Source organism: Bufo gargarizans, chromosome 8 (assembly GCF_014858855.1).
Source record: "Bufo gargarizans isolate SCDJY-AF-19 chromosome 8, ASM1485885v1, whole genome shotgun sequence".
Classification (NCBI taxonomy): domain Eukaryota; kingdom Metazoa; phylum Chordata; class Amphibia; order Anura; family Bufonidae; genus Bufo; species Bufo gargarizans.
The window spans coordinates 129,960,214-129,979,600 of NC_058087.1; the positions used below are offsets into that span (position 1 = coordinate 129,960,214).

At 43.1% G+C, this 19,387-nt stretch overlaps 1 protein-coding gene across 1 annotated transcript; it reads right to left on the reverse strand.

The window, feature by feature from the left end:
- Nucleotides 1–14,708: 14,708 nt before the first annotated feature.
- LOC122945318 (hemoglobin subunit alpha-5-like) lies at nt 14,709–16,980 on the reverse strand. Its single transcript, XM_044304374.1, has 3 exons — nt 16,886–16,980; nt 15,584–15,788; nt 14,709–14,837 (listed from the first exon to the last, which is right to left on the reverse strand). Exons 1-3 carry the CDS (start codon nt 16,978–16,980, stop codon nt 14,709–14,711), a joined length of 429 nt encoding a protein of 142 aa, XP_044160309.1.
- Between the last annotated feature and the right edge of the window lie 2,407 nt (nt 16,981–19,387).

Here is a 19,387-nt window from a genome sequence, read left to right on the forward strand (position 1 = left end):
GATCGTTCTAGATCCATCATGTCTACATAATGTACTGACACCTATACTTTGCTAGTAGGTCCATTCCAGCGACACCTCTCATATTGTATCTCCACATATACAACTGCATTTGTCATCTGAGATCTCTCCATCTGTGCGTCACCTTGTATGTACATATGGAGACACTAATTGTCGTGACCCTTGACTACAGCTGCAGAGCTGTTTTATACATATATATAATTATTTATGTTCCTGTCCACACTGTATATGTTTTTAATGTTTTTGGTCATTCATCTCTATACCACCTATATATGGCCATTCAAACCGCAACATTTTTAACTTGCCTTAAATACCTTGGGTAGCGCCTCCCATGATATTAAGGAGTGACGCACCTTTACCTGACTAGTCAGGAATATGGGTTTATGGTGGGGAGTGGGAGTGGCTCACCTCCGCATCGCCACCTATAGACTCAGTCCAACCCAAAGACTCAGCCCCCTCCGACTGCTCGACCAATCACCTTTGAGTGACGCGGCCGCATTAGCATGGACGGCCTGCTACTGCCCTCGATCACGTGACGACAACGAGTGACGCGACCCGATACGTCACACGTCACGTGACCGATCACATGGTGCGGGGGGGGAGGTGCCTAGATGACGCGCGCGCCTTTAAAAAGGACGCCAGCGCGAATAACCCGCTCCCACTGCCACACGCAGGATAGGTGCGGACCCTGGACCCGAGTAGAAGACCCAGCAAGCTAAGTACTGCCTGTCACACAGTGTTTAGGATTGTGTCTCTTGCTGCCTCAGCCATACATGGAATGCTGAGATAGGCACATACTGCCTGTCACTATCTACCTGTGGTCTTGGTTATATCTGAGTCCCCTGATGATCTGGCGCAAGCCAGTGAAACGCGTAGGGACAGTGTTTTTTTGTTTTGCTTTTTCCTTCTCTTGCATCTGACCTTCTAGAGGTGACTGGTCCTTTTACTTCCGACGAAGCTGGGCAGTCAAACTATAGGTCTGAGGGCCATCTAGGGTCAGACGGAGGGAGCACCTATGACAGAGCACAGGGATATATGTAGGGGTTGAGACCCAGTATCTGTCTCCCTCTCTTTATTTCTATCACCTTTGTTTTCCTTAACTCACTCCTCCGAGTGGGCCAGTGTTCACACCGCCTGGCTCCACATTTTTTTCAAACCCGACCAGTTCACTGTAGTTGGCAGGGAATTTTTTGTCCTCCAGGAGAGGTTTCTGATATTACATAATTAATTGTTGAGCCTATCATTTTAAATTTATATCATTAAAGACATATCTTTTAAGACTTTCCATAATTCAATTTAGCGTTTATTTACTTTGGGTGTCATTATATATAAGTGTGACCAGCTTCCCATTTAGGTTGTGTTCATATACTCTGCTGACATGAAGACAGATTCTCTGTTACGGGACCTCTCTCCTCTGCCTGGGTGCCTGGGCCTAAATATATACCAGTGGACTGTTCCAATGTTGGGTGACATGAAGCCTGATTCTCTGCTATGACATGCAGACTGATTCTCTGCTGACATAAAACCAGATTCTCTGTTACGGGACCTCTCTCCTCTGCCTGGGTGCTGGGCCTAAATATATGACAATGGACTGTTGCAGTGGTGGCTGACGTGAAGCCTGATTCTCTGCTATGACATGCAGACTGATTCTCTGCTGACATGAAGCCAGATCCTCTGTTACGGGACCTCTCTCCTCTGCCTGGGTGCTGGGCCTAAATATATGCCAATGGACAGTTGCAGTGGTGGCTGACGTGAAGCCTGATTCTCTGCTATGACATGCAGACTTATTCTCTGCTGACATGAAGACAGATTCTCTGTTACGGGACCTCTCTCCTCTGCCTGGGTGCTGGGCCTAAATATATGACAATGGACTGTTGCAGTGGTGGCTGACGTGAAGCCTGATTCTCTGCTATGGGACCTCTCTCCAATTGATATTGGTTAATTTTTATTTATTTTATTTTTATTTTAATTCATTTCCCTATCCACATTTGTTTGCATGGGATTTACCTACATGTTGCTGCCTTTTGCAGCCTTCTAGCCCTTTCCTGGGCTGTTTTACAGCCTTTTTAGTGCCGAAAAGTTCGGGACTTCAATGAGGTTCGGGTTCGGGATGAAGTTCGGATCGGGTTCGGATCCCGAACCCGAACATTTCCGGGAAGTTCGGCCGAACTTCTCGAACCCGAACATCCAGGTGTCCGCTCAACTCTAGATATGGGGTTTTGGTGGTATCGTGTCTTTCAGATATGGGTCATCTTTCAGGATGTGCCAATATTTTGTTAAAATGGTTCTTAGAGCTTCATGGTTGGGGTTGAAGGTCGTGATAAAGGAAGTCTTATATTCCGCGATTTTGGATGTTTCGGTCAGCCCATTTTTTTTTATATATATTAAGGCATTCTTTTTGCCCGCATAAATACGTTTTGTATAATTCTTTCTGGGTATTTTTTCTTTGTGAACCTAGACGTAATATATTGCTCTGAGAGATGAAATCGTCATCATCCGTACAATTCCTTCTGATGTGTTTGAATTGACTGAACGGAATATTATCTTTCCACTTCTTATAGTGGGCGCTCCTATAGTCAAGGTAGCTATTTCCGTCAACCCTTTTGAAATACGTCTTGGACTTGATGTTCTTGTCATCTGAATAAAGGATCAAGTCTAAATATTCGATGGACGTGGTTGTTAGGTTGGAGGTAAATGAAAGGTTCCATCTGTTTGTATTGAGGTAAGTGATAAATGCCTGAGCTTCTTCCTTGGGGCCGTTCCAAATCACAATGAGGTCATCAATATACCACTTGTAAAAAATGATATTGTTCCTCCAGTTGTGACCGGCATAAATTAATCTTCGAAGCAGCCCATGTATAAGTTGGCGAAGCTGGGCGCGAAACACGTCCCTATTGCGGTCCCGTTTCGTTGCCTATAGATCTTTCCCTCGAAAGTAAAGATATTATGCGTAAGGATAAAATGAATTGCATCCAGTATGAGCTCCTTGTGCTTGCAGGAGAGACGGTTATCCATTTCTAAAAAGTGTTTTGCAGTTTCAATGCCCGCTGCATGTGGAATATTCTTATGGAGGGCTTCAACATCCAATGTCAGCCAACTATATTGGGGTTCCCAAATGATATTTTCGTTTAATGCATGACAATATCCTGGTGGCCTTAGAAGCAGCTGATTAACATTGTAAACTACAATTTAATCTACCATCCACAAGGACACCCAAATCCTTCTCTATAGGTGACTCTCCCAGTGCTACATCACCTAGGAGATATTATGCACGGAGATTATTGCTACCAGTATGCATAACTTTACATTTATCCACATTGAACCTCATTTGCCAAGTTGATGCCCAATCACTCAGAGCGTTCAAGTAAACTTGTAGTTTGTGGACATCTTCCATAGACTACAGTTCTACACAGCTTAGTGTCAATTCTGCAAAAATAGAAATGGTGCTATTAATCTTTGATATGATTAATAAAGAAATTAAATAATAGAGGACCCAGCACTGAACCTTGGGGTACACCACTTATAACCCAGGACCATTCTGAATAGGAATTATTGACCACAACTCTCTGGACACGGTCCTTCAGCCAGTTTTCACACCGTGTGCTGTCTAAATCTGTATGTTTGTTCCCTGGCCCGCAAAAAAATAGAGCATGTCCTATTCTTGTTCGCAAAATGTGGTCTGTGGTCCTATTGAGTTCAATGGGTCTGCAAAAAAAAAGAAATATGGGTGCCACACGGATGCTATCCGCATGTCATATGTTTTTTGCGAATCCATTGATGTGAAACGTAACAGAATGCCAATGACAATTATGACAATTTCCTGCATCCTTTTTTTTTTCAAACCGCAAAGCAGAAGTCACATAGAAGTTAGGCCTCTTTCACACTTGCGTTGTTAGGATCCGGCGTGCACTTCCGTTGCCGGAAGTGCCCGCCGGATCCGTAACACCGCAAGTGAACTGAAAGTATTTGAACACTGATCAGTCTTCAAAATGCATTCAGTGATTACTATGGCAGCCAGGATGCTATTAAAGTCCTGGTTGCCATAGTAGTAGTGGGGAGCGGGGGAGCAGTATACTTACCATCCGTGCGGCTCCCGGGGCGCTCAGAGTGCTCAGACGTCAGAGCGCCCCATTCGCATGGATCACGTGATCCATGCGATCAGTTGATCCCTGCGCGTGGGGCGCCCTGACGTTACTCTGAAGCGCCCCAGGAGCCGCACGGACGGTAAGTATACTGCTCCCCCGCTCCCAGCTACACTTTACCATGGCAAACAGGACTTTAGCGTCCTGGCAGCCATGGTAACCATTCAGAAAAAGCTAAACGTCGGATTCGGTAACGCGCCAAAACGACGTTTAGCTTAAGGCCGGATCCGGATTAATGCCTTTCAATGGGCATTAATTCCGGATCCGGCCTTGCAGCAAGTGTTCAGGATTTTTGGCCGGAGCAAAAAGTGCAGCATGCTGCGGTATTTTCTCCGGCCAAAAAATGTTCCGGTCCTGAACTGAAGACATCCTGATTCATCCTGAACGGATTTCTCTCCATTCATTGGGATAATCCTGATCAGGATTTTTCCGGCATAGAGCCCCAGAACTCTATGCCGGAAAAGAAATACGCAAGTGTGAAAGAGCCCTAAGATTTACATTTTTTGCAGCCATGCGGAATGGATACAAAATAACTACGGATACACAACAACATAAAAATGGAATCATGGATCACCAAAGTAAGGACCGCAAAACATACACGCTTGTGTGCATGAGGTCTTACTCTCAGTTGTGAGAAGTACTGTATTAGCTGCTTAAATGGGTATTCCAGTTGTTAAGTTATCCTATGTCCACAGAATAAGTGATAACTATTAGATCAATGGTGTCCTACTCAAACACTATTTTCTTCATGGCCAAGTGGCCAGCTCTGCACTGTGTGAGCACTGCAGTGCTGTTTATGAACTGCAGATATGAGCAGTACCAATGAACTTATTGTGTACATGTGTGTCGACAACCATTACCATCATGGCAACAAATGGGCTCTATACTATAGCATCATGTCTGCAGATTGACCTAGTACTGTACCATCATGTCGGCTACTCTGTACCATCATGTTTGTAGATGGACCCAATTTTGTGATGTTTTACAGTTCATTTATTAAGAAAAAAAAATGGTGACATTAAAATTAGAGATGACCGAATTTCATATTTTGAAATTTGTTTGTGCTTCGTTTGGTGGTAAAAGCAGAATTGCGTTATAGATTCCGTTACCACGGACCATAATGCAATTCTATGACGGAATGCTGTGTCTAAAGCCTTATTCATTAATTCATTAAAGGGGTTTTCCCATGATTAATGTAAAAAAATCAGACATAATATGGTACATGACAATCTCTTTCTTACAAAGCTAGAACCAGCCCTGTACCTCATATGGATCCAGAGATCTCCCCATTCATTGCTCTGCTAGATTTATATCAAGCTGGCAGCTCAAGGGGAGTGTCTTTTCTGCTGCAGCTCGGGAGGCGTGTCCTTTCTGCTGCAGCTCTCTATCACAGCTCAGGAGGCAGTTGGAGGTTGAATGCCACGCCCTGCTCTGTGAGAGGCCTGAAAAGATCTGACAGACTTGCTGCACGTGAGTCTATCTGTCAGATTGTTCTGTTTCTCTTTGTTGTGGTTTTGGGCAAGATCCCACATCCCCACAGGTTCTGCTCATTAGTAATTTAGTGGTGATATTTATACCTGCCTCTCACTATAGCCCTTGCGGTTTATATTTGCTTCTGGAGTTCTCTGCTGGTGTTTGGTGGATCTCCAGCTCTCCATCCGTCTTAAGCTAAGTCCTACTCCTTCTCTTTTGTTGTGTGTTCTGGCTAGGCCTCAGGAAGACGCTGGTTCCTGCACCTAGCACTAGGAACCGGTTGTCTTATCTCCAGCTCTCTAGCTGAGGGTTTGTTACAGTTTCAGTTAGGCTTATGTTCCAGCGCATGAGCACTTCCCCCTTAAGGATTTGCTAATGTTGTTAGCAGTCAGGGAAAGGCTCAGGGATTGTCAGGTGGTGACCTTTCCCTGTTTCCTAGCTTTGGGGCCTAGCCTGGTGTTTTGTTGCTTCTGTTGTATTTGGTTTGCTTCCCTTCCCTCACCTACCGTGACATTATAAACCACCCATACCGTTATTTTTTTCCTTGCTCTGTGCAAAATGGAAGCTGTTGATGCACTGGTGGATTGCATGCAGGAATTATCTTGGGAGGTAGCTGACCTCCGTAATTATGTTGTACTGTGTCAGAGATTCCTGGCGTCTGGCTCCGCTGGTGGGAACCAGGCCATCCTTTAACCTAAGGTTGCTCTTCCAGATAGGTTTTCTGGGGGAAGTGATAGCTTTGTTCGGTTCAGGGTATCTTGTAGATTGTATTTTCGTCTACGTCTGATCTCATCTGGAGACGAAAATCAAAGAGTAGGGATTGTCATTTGTCTGCTAAAAGGTGATGTTCACTCTTGGGCCTTTTGTCTGCTGATCGGTTCTCAGTCCCTCTGACCAGTGGATGAATTTTTCAGAGCCCTGGGCCTGATTTATGATGATCGGGTCTCTCTGGCTGAATCTAAGCTGCATACCTTGAGTCAGGGAAAACGTTCTACTGAGTCATATTGTGCTGAATTTAGAAGATGGACGACTGACTCGGAGTAAAATGACCTAGCTCTCCGTAGTCAGTTCTGTCACGGTCTGTCTGAGAGACTAAAAGACTCCCTTGCATTTCATGGAAACCCTGATTCTTTGGAGGTGGCCATGTTCCTAGCCGTATGGATTGATAGACACATGATTTCCAGGAACTAAATCTCATTACTGTTCGTGATCCTTATCCTCTTCCCTTAATCCCGGATTTAATTGATCAGATTGTCGGAGTTGGATTTGAGAGGGGCTTATAATCTGATAAGAATCAGGGAAGGGGATGAATGGAAGACGGCCTTCAATACCCCTGAGGGCCACTTCTAGAGCCTGGTCATGCCTTTTGGTTTGACTAATGCCCCGGCAGTCTTCCAGCACTTTATCAATGACATTTTTCATCATTTGGTGGGGAGGTTTGTTGTTATTTACCTTGATGACATACTAATTTACTCCCCCGATTTGGAGACTCATCAGGATCATTTAAGACAAGTATTATAAATCCTTCGGGAGAATAAATTGTATGCTAAGTTGGAGAAATGTGTGTTTACTGTCCAGGAGCTGCAGTTTCTGGGTTACTTACTTTCTGCCTCAAGTTTTTCGCATGGATCCTGAAAAGGTGTGCGGTACTGGAATGGGATCAGCGGGAGAATCAGAAAGCTCTGATTTGGTTTTTGGGTTTTACTAATTACTACAGAAAATGTATCCTGAATTATTCCACTATTGTCAAGCCTTTGACTGATATGACTAGGAAGGGTATTGACTTCTCAGTCTGGTCGGAAGAAGCATTACAAACCTTTTCTGCTATAAAGGAATGTTTTGCTTCCACTCCCATTCTGATGCAACCCGAGGTTTCTCCACCCCTCATTGTGGACGCATCAGACGCATCAGAAGTGGGAGTAAGAGCCGTTTTGTCCCTCTCCTAGAAAATGGCGCCTGTGTGCTTTTTTTCTCAAATAAACTTTCTGCTGCCGAAAGAAATTATGATGTTGGGAATAGAGGGTTGCTGGCCATTAAATTGGCCTTTGGGGAATGACATAATTGGCTAGAAGGAGCAATTCATCCGATTACCTGTAATCAGCAAAGCGTCTGAACCCTAGGCAGGCCAGATGGTCATTATTTTTCACCATATTTTATTTCGTGGTCACCTATCGTTCTGGGGTCAAAAACGTCAAAGCGGATCCTTTGTCACGTAGCTTTCCGGGGGGGGGGGGGATTCGGAGGATCCCGCTCCGATTTTGGCTGATAGGGTGTTTGTATCGGCTCTTTATCCCGAACTGGAGGCATAAGTGATTGGGGCTCAAGGTGAGGGACCTGATTCCTGTCCTTCAGGGAAGTTGTTTGTTCCTTCTGAACGTCGAGTTTAAGGAACATCATGATGCTGTCCTTGCGGGACACCCTGGGAGTAGATCCACGATGGATCTTATAAAGATATAAATGGATGGCTGACAAGAGACGTATGACTGGTCCGGGCCTGTGTGTGCATGATTTGGTGTGGTTGTCCACTAAGAACATTAAGTTGAAAGTACCTTCTTGGAAGTTGGGCCCAAGATTTATTGGTCCTTACAAGGCCTGGAAGATCCATAATGTGTTTCACAGGTCTTTGTTGAAGAAGTATGTTGAACCTGCTGAACCATCTTCTTTGCACCTCCCCCTGTCTTGGTTGATGGTAATCTGGAGTTTCAGATCTCCATAATAATCAACTCACGTGTTCTTCGTGGCTCCCTTCAGTACCTTGTGCATTGGAGGGGATACGGCCCTGAGGAAAGAATGTGGGTTTCGGCTAACGATGTCAATGCTAGTCGCCTTGACTTCACAGGGCACACCCGGATAAGGTTAGTCCTGGGTGCTCAGAGGTCACCTGTAGAAGGGAAGGTACTGTCACGCCCTGCCCTGTGAGAGGTCTGAGAAGATCTGATAGACTTGCTTGACGTGAGTCTGACAGATTGTTCTGTTTCTCTTTGTTGTGTTTTTGGGCAGGATTTCACCTCCCCACAGGTTCTGCTCAGGCTACTTTCACACTTGCGGCAGTGTGATCCGGCGGGCAGTTCCGTCGTCGGAACTGGCCGCCGGATCCGCCGATCTGCTGCTGCCTGAAAGCATTTGTGAGACGGATCCGGATGCGGATCCGTCTCACAAATGCATTGCAAGGATGGATCCGTCTCTCCGCTTGTCATGCGGACCGACGGATCCGTCTTGTACATTTTTCGCATTTTTACCGATCTGCGCATGCGCATGCCGGAACGACGGATCCGGCATTCCGGTATTCTGAATGCCGGATCCGGCGCTAATACATTCCTATGGGAAAAAATGCCGGATCCGGCGTTCAGGCATGTCTTCAGTATTTTTCGCCGGAGAAAAAACCGTAGCATGCTACGGTTTTCTCTTTTGCCTGCTCAGTCAAAACGACTGAACTGAAAACATCCTGATGCAAACTGAACGGATTACTCTCCATTCAGAATGCATGGGGATATGCCTGATCAGTTCTTTTCCGGTATAGAGCCCCTGTGACGGAACTCTATGCCGGAAAAGAAAAACGCTAGTGTGAAAGTACCCTCATTAGCAATTTAGTGGTGCCATTTATACCCGCCTCTCACTATAGCCTTTGCGGTTTATATTTGCTTCTGGAGTTCTCAGCTGGAGTTTGCTTCCCTTCCCTCACCTACCATGACAATGAAACTGAGCATGTGCGGCCATCTCAGTGAGCCAGACACAGATACATTTTATTGAATAACTATACATTTTTAATTACATGCAATTACAAAAGTATTCAGATCCAGGAGCTGGTTTGAAAACTGTAGAATGTTTTTTGTGGGACAACCCCGTTAATGATCTGTTTTGTGTAACATACATAGTATATAACATAATATATAAGGCCGAAAAAAGACATTTGTCCATTCAATTCGGCCTGTTATCCTGCAAGTTGATCTAGAGGAAGGCAAAAAAAAAAAAAAAAAGTGATGTAGAAGCCAATTTTCCCCAATTAAGGGGGAAAAACTCCTTCCTGACTCCATTCAGGCAATCAGATAACTCACTGGATCAACGACCCTTCTCTAGTAGCTATAGCCTGTAATTTTATTACACTCCAGAAATACATCCAGGCCCCTCTTGAACTCTTTTATTGAACTCACCATCATAAAATGATCATAGATTGATAAAATGTTGCACTTCATCTGCTATTAATCCATACTGTATCTTTATGTGCCTCCAATTTTATATATGTATGAATCGGTGAGAAAACAAATTGTGGCATGCAACAGCATCTCATGCCATATTATGGAGGTATTGTCTTCTGGAAACAACAGCTTATAGGTGAGAATATGGTGCCTTACTGAGATACCATACAGTGGCATATGGAGAGACTACAGATCCATAACCCATGCAGGGCCCAAACAATTGATTTGGATAAGCCATTAGTTTCCATCTACTATGGAATTTGTGCAAAAAAGTGTTAGTGTTATTGGGGTTTTCCGAGACTTTTTAACTGATGAACTATCCTCTGGATACAGTGGCATAGGGATCGCTATAGCAGCCATAGCAATAGCTATAGGGCCCTACACCATGGTGAGTTATTCAGCAGCATACTTACATGCGCTGTGGCTGCCGGGCGCTTCTCATTCTTGTAACTCGTCACAGGTTTGTGCGGTGCATTGCTATAAGCATAAGCAATGCGCCGCACAGACCTGTGAGTTACAAGAAGAAGGAGCGTTGGGCGGCCACAGTGCATGTAAGTATGCTGCTGAATAACTGACCATGGCAGCCAGGACTTCAATAGCGTCCTGGCTGCCATGGTAACCAACGTGAATGCAAAGTATTTTTTATTTAGCAAAGACGATGCGTTTCGGGGTACACAGGACCCCTTTATCAAGTCTGTATCCTTGTCATCATAGGCTTACTGAGGGGCACTCCTGTTGAAGTCCCTTTTCAAGGGAATAGGAGTCGGCACAGCTTAGGCATGCAGCCGGTGAGTGTCCTGGTGTAATAGCGTTTCTGCTGACAACCCTGTGCAGACAAGCTCCCTTTCATATACCGCAGTCTGGGCAGCAGTTCTGACTAGTCCTACTTTAATACACATACAGCTAGATTCATACATTTCCTACACTGGCACAAATGCATTGCTAGTGACCAACTGTCTGTGCTCAGTCATACGCGTAACAGTCGCAGGTGCATGAGGAGCTGTGGATGTGGCGGCGAGGTCCGAGAGGTATGTGGGAGTTTGACATCCGGGAGGGGGGCCCATAAAAATGTTTTTTGCTATGGGGCCCAGTCATTTCTAGCTACGCCCCTGTCTGGATACGTCATCAGTATCTGATCAGTGGGGGTCTGTCACTTAGGACCTGTGTCAATCAGCTGTTTGAGAAGAACCCCAGCTTAGAGTAGCGCTGCACTATTCTCGCAACTTACTATACACAATGCTGTACATTGTAGAACAACTATGCATGGTATTGCAGCTTAGCCTCATTCACTTGAGTGGAGATGAGCTGCGACTCAAACAGATACTGGTCATCAGTTAAAAGTCTCAAAAAACTTTAAAGGGTGATTGAATGAGTTTTAAATTCTAATGTAAATAGTTTTTTGTTTAACCACTTCAACCCCCCTCGCTGAAACCCCCTTAATGACCAGGCCACTTTTTACACTTCTGCACTACACTACTTTCACCGTTTATTGCTCGGTCATGCAACTTACCACCCAAATGAATTTTACCTCCTTTTCTTCTCACTAATAGAGCTTTCATTTGGTGGTATTTCATTGCTGCTGACATTTTAACTTTTTTTTTATTATTTATTATTTTTATTAACAAAATTTTTGCAAAAAACGACATTTTTCACTTTCAGTTGTAATTTTTTTTTTTTTAAATGACATCTATATATAAATTTTTCCCTAAATTTATTGTTTTACATGTCTTTGATAAAAAAAAATTGTTTGGGTAAAAAAAAATGGTTTGGGTAAAAGTTATAGCGTTTACAAACTACAGTACAAAAATTTGAATTTCCGCTTTTTCAAGCAGCTCTGACTTTCTGAGCACTTGTCATGTTTCCTGAGGTTCTACAATGGCCAGACAGTACAAACACCCCACAAATGACCCCATTTTGGAAAGTAGACACCCTAAGGTATTCACTGATGGGCACAGTGAGTTCATAGAACTTTTTATTTTTTGTCACAAGTTAGCGGAAAATGATGATTAGTTTTTTTTTTCTTACAAAGTCTCATATTCCACTAACTTGTGACAAAAAATAAAAACTTCCATGAACTCACTATGCCCATCACGAAATACCTTGGGGTGTCTTCTTTCCAAAATGGGGTCACTTGTGGGGTAGTTATACTGCCCTGGCATTTTAGGGGCGCCCAAATGTGTGTTAAGTAGTTTGAAATCAAAATGTGTAAAAAATGACCTGTGAAATTCTAAAGGTGCTCTTTGGAATGTGTTTTGGGGTGTCTTTTTACATATACCCATGCTGGGTGAGAGAAATATCTTGGCAAAAGACAACTTTTCCCATTTTTTTTATACAAAGTTGGCATTTGACCAAGATATTTATCTTACCCAGCATGGGTATATGTAAAATGACACCCAAAAACACATTGCTCAACTTCTCCTGAGTACAGCGATACCACATGTGTGACACTTTTTTGCAGCCTAGGTGGGCAAAGGGGCCCAAATTCCTTTTATGAGGCCATTTTTAGACATTTGGATCCCAGACTTCTTCTCACACTTTCGGGCCCCTAAAATGCCAGGGCAGTATAAATACCCCATATGTGACCCCATTTTGGAAAGAAGACACCCCAAGGTATTCAATGAGGGGCATGGCGAGTTCATATAATTTTTTTTTTTGTCACAAGTTAGCGGAAATTGATTTTTTTTGTATTTTCTCACAAAGTCTCCCTTTCCGCTAACTTGGGACAACAATTTCAATCTTTCATGGACTCAATATGCCCCTCATGGAATACCTTGGGGTGTCTTCTTTCCGAAATGGGGTCACATGTGGGGTATTTATACTGCCCTGGCATTTTAGGGGCCCTAAAGCGTGAGAAGAAGTCTGGAATATAAATGTCTAAAGAAATTTACGCATTTGGATTCCGTGAGGGGTATGGCGAGTTCATATGAGATTTTATTTTTTGACACAAGTTAGTGGAATATGAGACTTTGTAAGAAAAAAATACAATAAAAATTTCTGCTAACTTGGGCCAAAAAAAATGTCTGAATGGAGCCTTACAAGGGGGCTTATCAATGACAGGGGAATGATCAGGGAGTCTATATGGGGTGATCAGGGGTGATCAGGGGTTAATAAGTGACAGGGGGGGTGTAGTGTAGTGGTGTTTGGTGCTACGTATTACTGAGCTGCCTGTGTCCTCTGGTGGTCGATCCAAGCAAAAGGGACCACCAGAGGACCAGGTAGCAGGTATATTAGACGCTGTTATCAAAACAGCGTCTAATATACCTGTTCGGGATTAAAAAAATAAAATAAAAAATATTGCATCTCCAGCCTGCCAGCGAACGATCGCCGCTGGCAGGCTTACCTTTCGATCCTGTGAACGCGCGTGCCTGTGTGCGCGCGTTCACAGGAAATCTCGCGTCTCGCGAGATGACGCATATATGCGAGACTGTGCGCAGAGCTGCCGCCTCCGGACCGCGATCCTGCGTTAGGCAGTCCGGAGGCGGTTAAGGAACATTAGTATTCTTTTAGGCCTTATACAGACAGCAGCAGTTTCTGCCTGTGTGTTTTCCATGCAATGGACTGCACTAGGACAACACACAGACCCCTAGAAGACCATGGTGCAATTAACACATCAACTTTTCTTCACAGACCCTAGAATAAACTCAAGGCATAGACCACTCTGGTCCACGTTTCATGGGACACAGATCTAAAGATAATTGTTTCAGGCAGCTGCCAGGTTCTTTTCCTACAGTAAATGGACATCTGACTCTCACTGAGTACTAAAAAACATCCATGTGTTGTGGCAGAAACACAGACATTTTTTAATACGGCTGTCTGAATCCAGCCTTAGAATAATTAGAATATAAACTTTAATCATGCAGAGCTGTCATCAGAATATTCTGCTTATTGAGGGACAACATAGCATTATGACAGTAAATTGGGCTATTGGCTAAATGGAACAAAACATCCTTTCATTTGTATAATAGCCAAAAGCATACAGCGCTGTATATGCAGACAGATTAACAACTGTTACTCACAGTTGTGTGGGAAGACTGGGGTCTCATGAATAGAGCAGTGTCATAACTATAAGTGTACAGTCACTCGACAGTGAAATAAATACAGCCATTAAAAACACTTAAACTGTTAGTTTTTCATGGCTGTTTTTCAAGGTGCCTTTCTGAAAAACAGCCATTAAAAATGGTCCCTTTCAATTTTATCGGGGCTGTCAGGATGCGAAAATGGACAAAATAGGACAGGTCCTATTTATTGGTGGCCATTATTCCAGGCATGTTAAAAAATGTCATATGCCATAGACTTCAATAGGGCTGAAAATGGCCGTGTGACAGCAATTTTAAAAAAATGACCGTCACACAGCCATCTTTCACTGTTGTGTGAATGTTTTTGGCTATTATACAAATGAAATGATGTTTTGTTCCATTTAGCCAATAGCCCAATTTACTGTCATAATGCTATGTCGTCCCTCAATAAGCAGAATATCCTGATGACAGCTCTGCATGATTAAAGTTTATATTCTAATTATTCTAAGGCTATTCTTTATAAGTGGATATTAGAGCATGTATGCATGACTATTTCTCCATTCACCATAAAGACTCCAGGACCCTGTTCTCATGATGGATGGTGATACCAGTGGTCGGATGTCCCACCATTTAGACCCTTATGACCTATCCTGTGGACAGATTATAAACTCCTTTGGTGGGACCACCTGTTGGACACCATGTTCAGATAACAATTTGGCTTCAGAACTATTCACAATTATAAGTACCTATATTAATCCAAGCCAAAAACATAATGATGAAATAAACAATGTGTTGTTGAAATGAGCTTTATTCAATAACTGGCAAAGATATGTTAGCAAGCAGTTATCATACTGAGGCCCAGATTATCTGTACTTGGAGACCAGGACAGAGGACACGACGGACAGGAACTTGTCCCAGGCAGCCTGAGCAACAGCATTGAATTCCTTAGGAAAGTGGGCAGCCAGAGTCACCTGGATGGAGTGGGACAGCAGCTACAAGAGAAAATTGTCATTAGACATCCATATAAGAATAAGGCCTCATTCACATGGCAGTATTTTGCATTAGTGCTTGTAAGCCAGACAGGAGGAGAACCTACAGAGAAAACTTGGAAAAATGGAAAGACCTACATTGCTTCTGTGTTTTGGACCCACTCCTGGTTTTGGCTTCCAAATACTGATGAAAAATCCTGACCAATTGCTAATCACATGAAAGTAGATAATTAGTTGTACATAGGGTTCAGCGAATCCGTGGAAGTTTGGGTTTGGCGGAAACTTCAGGTCAAAGTTTGGGTTAGGGACCCAAACTTTTCTCCCGGACCCATTTTAGTCAATGGGGACCCGAACGCCACTTTATTATTTCCGCTATAACATGGTTATAATGGAAAATAGCATTCTTAAAACAGAATGCTAAATAAAATGTCTATTGAAGAATATACCGGCTGCGCGATCAAGCGGATGAGGTGAGTTTATTTTTTATTTTTAACCCCTCAATAGACATTCTATTTAGCATTCTGTTTTAAGAATGCTATTATTTTCCGTTATAACCATGTTATAATGGAAAATAAATTCACCCGAACTTTGCAGTTCGGGTTCGCTCAACTCTAGTTGTAAACTTTTCTAACTACACAATCAGTCTATAATAGACAGATAGAGTAAAATAAAAAATATAAATATTTTTATTATAGACTGTCACATAAATGATAATGATGCTTTAGAAATATGACTTGGCTAATATTTACCCTAAAATTGCCAGGGTCAACCTTGAGCTTCTGGGCATGCAGGTCACTGAGGGAGGACAGAGCATGGTCAATATCATCAATGTGCTGGGCAGCATTACCAATGGCCTTCACAACCTTTCCTCCATGGTTATGGAGATCCTTGGAATTAGAGCTCAGGTCGAAGTGGCTGAAATAGGTTTTGGTCTGAGGGAAGCTCAGGAAGAGCCTGCAGGAAAAGAACATATGATTAATATAGATTAGTAACAAGCACTGTGATAATGTGCTAGGTCATTGATTTTAAATGTGATATGGCTCCACTACATGATGTACATGATGTAAAGATTTTATCCGAATATATGATATTAAAGGGTTTTTCGAGGATTACAATGCTGATGATCAGTATCAGATCGGTAGAAGTCTAACTCACAGCACTCCTACTAATCAGCTGTTTGAAGATACCAAGCACAGAGCTGTAAATTGTATAGCGGCTGTGCCTGGTATTGCCACCCAGGCCCATTCACTTAATGGGACTGAGTTACAAAAAAAGCCATGTAAATGTGATATCACTGTCCTAGGAAGAGGCCGCAGCGCTCAGTGGAGTGCTGCAGCCTTATCAAACAGCTGATCGTGAGGGTTCCGGGAGTCAGACCCCACAGATCAGATATTGATTGCCTACTGTAAGGATTGACCATCAATATCTTACTTCCCAAAACCCCTTTAATCTGCACATTATTTCAAATTAATTATCCCCTTCATACCCCCGGCGCCTCTGGAGGATGCTCCTAATTTGACGAGGCGCAAGCTTCATCATAAATTAGGCGAATACTCCGGCAGTTGTGCGCCTAAACAGAAATCTACGTCAGCTCAGCGCTGCAATACATTTTTGCCTTCATTTGAACCAGAAAACTGTCATAAAAATTGGCCACACACCCTTCCCGCCCTTGCCAATCCAGCTTTAGGGGAATTGGTCAGGGTGGTGTAAATCGCAATTCAAAAGTTACAAACACATAGTTTGCAACTTTTTAATGCCACTTTTCAGGTGCAAGGGAGATGATTAATTTTCCCCAAAGTGCGATAAGCATGGAGAAAAAAAACAACTAAATGGGTAATTATTGCATAACTTTATGGTTAAGTTTCATATCATACTTTATCAGTAGAGAAAAATACTGTAAGCCAATATAATACTTAGCGCTGTGTCCAGCCATAAGAAAGGGCATCGGACTGATAAATTAATTATAAATATCAAGTTTGTTAATTTAGTAGAAATGTCTTAATACACAACAAATCATAAGTGTAAATGATCGTTTGACAGGTTAGTGTTACCTTTCCAGAGCCTCTGCTCCAATGTCATCAGCATGGCCAGCAACCTTGGCCCAGATGGAGGTGATGGCTGCCTTCTCAGCTTCAGAGAAAGTCATGGTTGGTTCAGGTCAGTGCAGATGAAGTGGACAGTCCCTGATATGTTTCTGACTTGCACTTTTAAAGAGACACAGACTTCAAAACAATGTAAGACCCAACCCCATTGGTTCTGTCTACAGTTACACCCACTGGCTTATCTTTTAAACAAAATAATTGTGTCAGGAATTCTATACCGTCTGTTAGTGATATAACAATGATAGATGCTATGTCAGCATAATGTGATATGAATACAGTACTTTAGCATGATAACAATATATGCTGATTCATAACTACAATAAGGGCAACTTTGACACTTTATTCAATGACACACATCTTTCATTGGAATCTACACATTTTCAGAAATGCCTTTTTTTCGCTCAAGAGTAATCTTCTAGTATATTGGCATTTATAAAAAGTATCTTTTTGCCGCTGGGAACAATCAGAACCTAGAAAAGAGCAACTGGGTGAGATTGCTGGGACCCAAAACCAAGGCCCAACGCTCACAGTACCATGTTAAATAAAAAGACACTAACAACTGGATATTTGTGGCCAGGGTTAGATTGCAGCTTTTAATAAAACTCACATTAAAACATCTAATGAATGGACACCTCCAGGACCCAGGAGCAATGGGAAAGAGGATGATACTAGAAGCTGGTGGGTGTTTTATTCAAAGGGGGATAAGAAAAAAAGGGGACCACTACCACCATTTACTAGCCATAGAGGGAAGGCATCACATGAATTTGGAATGGGTTGCAAATAACAAAATGGAACTAACAGTGACAGATTAAGTGGCCCAAAGACCCTGGGCTGTTCCTCCAGCTTGGACCACACTTATTTTTTACCGTTGGCCTGCTTACTGTTCTTGCTGTGTGCGCTCCCAATGCATAAATCTATCCATAGGCCTCCATTGACCCCAGGGAGGCCAATGGTGTATTTTTTTATTGATTTTACTGAAGCGCTGACATATTCCACAGTGCTTTACAGAAATTAGTATCAAGCTGTCCCCAATAAGGCTTACAATCTAAGTTCCCTATCAGTAGGTTTTTGGAATGTGGGCGAAAACCAGAGTACCCGGAGGAAACCCCCCCCCCCCCCCCACACACACACACACACACACACGAAGAACATACAAACTCCATGCAGGTTTTGTCCTTGTTTGGATTCAAACCTAGGACCCCAGTGCTGCAAGGCACCAGTGCTAACCATGGATGAGATTTTAAAATAAACCTTTTATGCTGCAGGGAATAAGCAGTCTGCTTCCCTACTCCATACAGAGACATAGAGTAAAAAAACATATATTGGACAGTATACCCCAGATCTTAGTGCTAAAGGCATATATAAATGGACCTTTCGTTTAGTGCTACCAAATATACAGGAGAATACAGTACTACATACTTATATCTAGTAATGTCTCCTCTGATTATCCATGTTCTCTTTCCTCATCTTTTCCATTCAGACAACTTCTTTCAGCTATAGTACATCTTGTCTCTGCCGAGTTTGCCACACACACAGATATCCAGGGGTATAACTAATGGAGCCAGACCTGGGACAGCAGGCACGGCAGGAGGACTATTGATTGATTATTTACTGGGCCCAGCATACCCTACAGTCGGGCTTCTCAGTCTAGCGCTAGTACTAGTGCTCTTAATAGTAACAATGTAGGCCTGTATTTTACATCCGAATTCCATTAGGACACTTGTTACCACGATCTTCAGAAAATCCACCGCCACCAATAATTTACTATATTGGGAGAGTTACCATCCTACAGCTTTGAAGAAAGGGATTCCCAAGGGCCAATACCGTCAGATGCGGAGAAATTGTTCCGACACAGAAAATTTCTATCGCAAATCTAGAGCTCTCTATCACAGATTTCAAGCAAGGGGATACCCTCAACGTGTTCTGAGGGACGCCTTCCAACATGCTGAGACACAGGATAGAAACAATCTGCTGGTCTCGAAAACACCTAGCCCTCCAGTTGCGCACACTATAAGAATAATTTCGGCGTACGATGCAGCAAATGATAAAGTTAAGGACATCCTTAATAAATATTGTCCAGTTCTACGTATGGACCCGGATCTCTGAGGTTCTTCTGCCTCGGCCTAGTGTCACCTATAGGAGGGGATAGTGCATAGTCACTACTCACGCCCAAGACAATCAGGTACATGGCTCGATCGAAAGCCCTTGGGGACCTTTAAATGTGGCTCCTGTCAAAAGCCTGTAGATTTGTGAGAAACACTAAAATCAACATCAGTTCGGTAACCAGTCTCAGATACACGATCAGATATTTTATTAATTGCAAAAGCAAAGGGCTAATATATCTATGTCTGTGTACTTGTCCTATGGACTACATTGGAAAAACATACCGAGAACTGAGGCGCAGGGTATGTGAACATGTAAATAACATTAAGAAGAAGAATCACACCCCGG